At 53.5% G+C, this 6583-nt stretch overlaps 1 protein-coding gene across 1 annotated transcript; it reads left to right on the forward strand.

The window, feature by feature from the left end:
* The first annotated feature begins 4172 nt into the window (after window positions 1-4172).
* LOC103189607 lies at window positions 4173-6583 on the forward strand. Its single transcript, XM_007910053.2, has 2 exons — window positions 4173-4865; window positions 6383-6583. Exons 1-2 carry the CDS (start codon window positions 4173-4175, stop codon window positions 6581-6583), a joined length of 894 nt encoding a protein of 297 aa, XP_007908244.2.

Consider the following 6583-nt stretch of genomic DNA (forward strand, 5'->3'; position numbering starts at 1 on the left):
TCTCGCATCGGTCAGTCAGAAATGTCCATCAGGGCTCTCTGCCTCCTCAATCCGTCTGCTGGCTTCGACACTGTTGACCACTCCATTCTCCACTGCCTCTCAGCTCAACCTTCACGGTTCTGTCCTTGCCTGAGTAAAGGGGGCATGCATGTGTGGACCGCTTTCTGGTTTGGTTGTTCAAGCATGATGGTTTTTTTGCATATCAAGCGTAACATTAGTCCAGCATGTTAAGCTTACTGCAATGATAAGTGTGATACTGTAGTGTACAGTCCATACATCATCATTCTCACAGCCATGAGAACCACAATATTCAAAAATGATGATATCAGCTTGTGCTGGAATACTTTTCTTAAAGGTGTGTGGGAAATAGTACGGTTCTTTCTCCTCCTGCCCTACCCCCCCTTTCTCTATCATTTCAGCACAGCTACTTGTAAATAAATGCTTTCCTTCTTCGAGGACTGTCACTTTCTTCTTGAATCATGCAAGCATTCAGATGTAGTGGCCAAGGAAAATAAATATTTACTGTATACCAAGGTTGATATTGCAGCACTGATTTAACATAGATGCTCATCTATTTAACATAGATGGCTATGCTAGGCACCTTCTGCATTGAGTAATGCTAAAGGATACAGGCATTCTTCAAACCAGTATGAGCTCAAATAATTGTTTAGCTATTAATATTTGAGCATTTTATATACTCATAAATTCTTCTTCTTGGCAAAGAACAAACTGGCTTCAATTGCTTGTTTTTCAGTGTGCGGGCCTTCAGCCTCTCTGCCCCCACCTTTTGGAACTCCATCCCGGTCTGTCGCCTTGCACCCTCCCTTGCCTCCTTCAATGCACGTCTCAAGAGCCACCTCTTCGACTGCCCCCATCGGACACCCTCCTATGATCCTGATCCCAACCCCTTGGTCGGGTGCAATTACCTAACTGTCCAGCGCTTTGGGACATCCTCCCGATGTGAAAATGGCTGTGCAAATGTAATTTTTTGATGTGGTGTGCTTTAGTTCGTCCTTTGCTTTAATAAAGGCTCATAATCCAGTCCCAACAATGTGATGTCATTTGATTTGGTCTTTGTTCAACCAATCACCGTGGTGATAGAACTTTCCCATGAAGATATAGAGATGGGTTAAGGCCCATTGTGTCGGGCACTACTGGGCTTGAAAGAGCTCAAGAGAACACAGGATCCTCCTATGGGATAGGAAATAACCATGTTTATCTGGTTGGTCCCACACTTAACACTCTAGAATTCTTTATTTACCAACTAACTGTCTCTTGAAGTTGCTGACAATCTGTTTCTACCACCTCCCTAACTCTTAATACATTCATCACTCTGTGTAAAGTGGTGGAATCTAAGATGGGTTGAAGAATAGTGGAAAACCAACCATGTTTCTCACTTAAGATTGGCCTTCAGAGGCAATCCTCCCACAGCTGTGCACGTATGCGGCACTCAGTCAGCATCAGAACACTGTTATGGGGAAATATCCTGTTGACACTCGCCATTCAAGCCTCACGTATGGGCACGTAGGTAAGGTATTGGTGTAGGCAACCAGCATTTGGAACTGTCCTGGATGGGTGGGGGTGTAGAAGAAAGGAAACTTCATGAAGAGGGGAGAAAATTGGAAGAGAATAGTTGGTGAGAATTTTATTTATAGTAGTCTGGTAATTTTTTTTTAGTTCCCCATCAGTTTGAATGCACTGCAATTACTGTCAAGATTAGCTGCCTTCTTTGGTTACAGAGCTCAAATCCATCACTAAATTTCAAAGTAACTCATTGAATGCCTTGGGACGTCCTCCCGATGTGAAAGGCGCTCTATAAATGGAATCTTGTTGTTGTTGTTGAATGTAGTGATGTGCGACATTGACACAATAGGACACGATTCAATTTAAGTAATTTATTTAAATAAATCGAGTTTTCCAACCAATCTCGGAAAATCCTGCTATGATTGCCAGTTATTCAATTTACTGACATGGGCAGAAAGTCGCATTGGTGCCAGAATCCTGTAGACATAGCATTAAAAAGCCTCACTTACTGTACTTATCGCTCGTTGTGTTACAGCTCAAGACCCAAAAGTGTCAGGTTGAAACAGATAGAATGTCCCAATGAAAAACTGGATCTCCAAGAATGCCGAGATCACCAAACCCAAATCTTCTTAAGGAATGAACTTGAGGGTTTTGAACCACTCAGCTTGGAACAAGAAATGGAAAGATTGAATGTAAAGGTCATTGTGCTAAATCCAAAAACAGAAGCGCTCCCGCAGGTAAGTAAGAATCACTCGCCAAAATCGTGTCCCGTAGTGTCAGGCTTCCGAGCCCTCTCCAAAACACAAGGATTCACAGGAGCCTTCAAGGTCAGTTAGCACCTCACATGTCAGGACACCTTGTCAGAATTTAGCGTCAATTTTCAGACAGTGATGTTCGACGGCCATGAGTGAATGGATCATTTTATTGGGGATGTGGGAGGGGGGGCGCGGGGTTTGTCGGTCGGGATACTGGGGGAAAACTCCCCTTTTCCATTAGCGCTGCGGGATCTTTAATGATCACCTGAACGCGGCGGAGTAGGAGCTCGCTTTAACCTCTCGGCCGGAGGACAGCGACTAACAACGCGGTGCTCCTCCGAGTGCTGTGTTGCTGTGTCGGCCTAGATTGTGAGCTCAGACTCCCTGACGAAGGGGGGACGGGGAGTGGGGGGGTCTCAAACCTACAATTGTCTGGCAGAACCTGGCTGACATCCCCAAGGGACCGCCTCTTGCTTGCCCCCTACACCATCGGCGGCCGCGCCTTCAGCCTCTACGGCCTGAAGCCTCTCCCCCCGAAACCCTCGTCCCCTTCTATTCCCCTCCCCCCCCCCACCACCCATTTTCAGCTCACCACGAAGACCATCCTCTGAAGTCACTCCCCTTTGACCAGTGAACACCGTGAAGCGCTTTGAGGCGCCTCACCTCCTCACCCAAGCGAGTGGTTAGGAGCGCTCGCTTTGCAAGCGAGAGACCCGAGTTCAATCCCCGGGGGGGAGTGGGGGGGTGGGGGGGGGTCAGGGCCAAACCTCGGGCCAGTTTCCTTACTCCGCCCAGAGCCTAAACAATAACCCCTCCAAAAAAAAACCCCAAAACAGTAATAAAAACCGGTCGCTTTCAATCCACGACCGTTCGTTCGTGGGGCGTTGCTCGGGGCGGCCGCGTTTCGCCCACAAACACACGCAGTCGACTCACTGGACAGCGTGTTCTGTGAAGCGCTTCGGGACGTCCGCCCGACGCGAAAAGCGCGATATCAAATGCGAGGATTATGATTATTATTATTGATGATTATTTCAGATCAAGACCCGGGCCGAGCCCTGCCCTTACAGCCCCACCAAGGCCTGGCGCCCGGAGGAACACGCCGCTTACCCCAGCCGCCGGATGACCCGCCGCCGCTCTGCCCCGTCGACGACGGCGGTGGCGGCGGTCCGAGCGGACGACCCAAGCAGGTCCACCAGTACCACCCGCCCGACTGGCACCGGCTGCAGATCAGCTGCGACAACACCTTCCGCGTCGACAAGTACATCTACCGGTGCCGCGGCGACCGGCAGAAAGCGGCCGAGGATAGCCACCGCTGGTCGCTCGTGCCGCCTCGGTTCTCGCCGCCGCCCTCGCCGCCGCCGCCCCTCCGCCCGCCGCCGCCCCGCTCTCTCCGGCTCAAGCTGAGGACCAAGCCGGACGACAAGGTGCACGTCCGCTTCCTGACCGCCGACGGCACCACCAGGCCCTCGGTCCTGCTCGACTACGACACGAGCGAGTCGCTGCGGAAGGCGAGGGCGGCGGCGGAGGCGGCGGGAGCGGGAAGAGGAGGAGGCAGAGGCGGAGGCGGCGGCGGCGGCGGCGGCTCCGTGAGAGGCCGCGCAACGGCCGTCCACCCGCTGTCAACCACCCCGACGGGCGCCCAGACCCGCAGCTCGGCCGCGGGGCTCGACGACGACCTCAACGTCGCCGCCGCCTTGACGGCCGCCAAGTACCCGCTGGGCCGGAGGATCCCGCCTCTGCGAGTCCAGGCGACGTCGGAGACGGGGGTCGCCGCAGCAGCCGCCGAGGTCGGCGGGCGCCGGAGGAGGAAGAGGAAGCCTCAGCAAAGTCCCCGCCAGGGAGAAGCCGCCGCGGGCGGACGGGATGAAGTCGCGCTGCCCGGGCCTGGCCCGGATGGCTCAGCTGCCGGGCGCCGCCGGGCCGAGCGTGTACAGCGCCCGGTACGCGCGGCAGCTGCTGAGCCAGTCGCCGGGCAGCGTGTGGTGCGCGGCGCGGCAGCCGCGCGGCGTCTCGTGCGGGGCCGACGGCACGTACGCCGCCCTTCTGGAACCTTCCGTGGCGGCCCCGTGGCGGGGCGACAGCGGCGGCCGGTCCACGCGCGACGTCAGGCAGCCGCTGGCGCCCCCGTCCGGCCACTCCGACTGCCAGCTGTCCGTGCCGCAGTTGGCCGACCTGCAGCTGTTGGCCTCCGGGGCCTCCGTCCCGGCCGCCGGCGCCCAGCAGCCGGGCTCTTCCTTCACGGGCGTGACGCCCTGGCAGGGCCCGATGGCAGAGCTCGAGTCGGACGACGACGTCCTCGAGGAGGAGGAGGACGACGACGAGGACGGCGCGACGGACTTCCGGCGAAAGCGATCCTCGGCCTCGAGGGTGACCATCGTGGTGGCGAGCGCCGGCGGCAGTCAGTTCAGCGTCACGTCGGACTTCGACGACGCCCCGATGTCGGTGCACAAGGACCGCGACGAGTGGCAGCCGCCTGAGCGCCGGGGGCGGGAGGTGAAGGCGGCCGAGACCCCACCGCAGAAGAACCGAGAGGCGGTGACGCCGCCCGCCCACCGGGCGGTAGGAGGTGACGGACGGAGTATTATTGTATGATGATGATCATAATAAATAATAATTCATGATAACGATGCGGATTATTCAACTGAAATCGCACCCGCGGGTCGAACGTGCGAATGTGCTGAGGGCCAGGTCTTGGCGGCCCGCGGGCCACAGGTTGGCCACCACCGCCCCACAGAGTGTACATGGAGGGTAACTGCTGGAGTCTGACCAGCTAAAGCCGGGGAGCTTGCCCGTTGGTTACCACTGCCTGCCAAGCTTTCCTGCTGCTTGTCCAGCAAGGACCACCCTACCCCCTTAGGGCTTTGACTTGCCGGGTTAACTGGAGCTGAGCTCCTCCCAAATCCTGCCCATAAGCGAGGCTTGGGCTGCCATCAGCGGGGCCCGGGGGACTTTTTGATTTTCCTTTGATATCCAATCGAATGGTACTCTTACGGTTGCCATCTCATTATGGACCCTGGGCTGGTTTAGGGTTAAGCATTGGTCATATTTACAGTCACGTTGGCAGATTAGATGGTGGGATTTTCAATGATGTCTGTGATAACTGTGGTAGATTGCAGTTTGTCACCTCTGGTGTTCATGGGGTAGTTCTGGGCCTTGTTTGGTCCCTCCCAAAAAACCACATGGTGGCGCCATACTCCACTCCAGAAAAAAAGGATCACTTGACCTGATTTTCATACAACTTGCACTTATATATAGCGCCCTCCACGCAGGGTAGCGTCTCAGAGCGCTTGTCAATAGCGGAGCCTGACTCCGAGCTGGAATGGGAGGGGAGGGGGTGGTGGAATTCAATTCATAGGGCCATTGAATACAAACCTAAGAAAGGCCCATAGAATCTGTAAAATACACTGGGAAAGCCACAACTGGACTATGGTGTGCAGTCTTGTGTGACCCATCATTAAAAAAAGGATATCATAACCATATAAATTTCACTTGGATGATAGCAGTGATATTTTTAGGATGCAGAACTGTATTCACTTTAACCAAAAAGGTTCAGAGGGGATCTAATAATGTTCTAAATTACAGTATAATTATAATTGAGGCATCTCAGCTGTGGCAACGTTTAGTCTAATTCGACTTTTAGAATAGCGATGGAAAATCATGCCCTCCTGATCCCCAGGAGGGAGTCCATGGAACCAATGCCTATGGAAGGCATTGAATGTCTTCAAGTGAGAGAAAAGGGAGAAAATTGAGGGAAATTTAGCTTGGGCCTTCAGTATCTCTCCCCCACGCTTTGGAACTCCATCCCACAGTCCCTTTGCTTTGCTGCCTCCCTCTTGATCCGTCTCAAGACCTTCCTCTTTGACTGCACCTTCGGTCACCCTCCTAACCCCATCCTCCTTGCACTCCACCTCTCCTGATCTCAATCCCCAGCTCAGGTCCAAATCCCTAACTGTCCAGCGCCTTGGGATGTCCTCCCAACGTAAAAGGCACTGTGTAAATGTAATTTCCTGTTGTTGTTGAGAGATTGTATAAAACAAAATCGGGTTAGAATGTGTGATAGAATTTGAAAATCTTGAACTTGAAATATTCTCGGCCCTTTACAGGAGAGCCAGTTGAGCCAGAGCTGTGACCAGTCCCAAATTTCACCATTGACCATCCCGCTGATCTTGTTCTTCAGTTGCTGCGATTGTCCCTCTCACGTCCGCTTTTGTTTCACTGGAATCCCGATCAACATTGTCTCAAAGCTCTGTTTCTTTTGCTGTTTTGACAATAAAGATTTCAGGGGGTATAAATTACTTGTATAA

The sequence above is a fragment of the Callorhinchus milii genome, unplaced genomic scaffold (assembly GCF_018977255.1).
Source record: "Callorhinchus milii isolate IMCB2004 unplaced genomic scaffold, IMCB_Cmil_1.0 Scaffold5, whole genome shotgun sequence".
NCBI classification, from domain to species: Eukaryota; Metazoa; Chordata; class Chondrichthyes; order Chimaeriformes; family Callorhinchidae; genus Callorhinchus; species Callorhinchus milii.

Coding starts and splice junctions, on each gene's coding strand:
- LOC103189607 (XM_007910053.2), top strand. CDS start 4,173: ATGGCTCAGCTGCCGGGCGCCGCCGGGCCGAGCGTGTACAGCGCCCGG. Junction 4,866..6,382: donor GTGACGGACGGAGTATTATT/GTATGATGATGA, acceptor GGCCCTTTACAG/GAGAGCCAGTTGAGCCAGAG.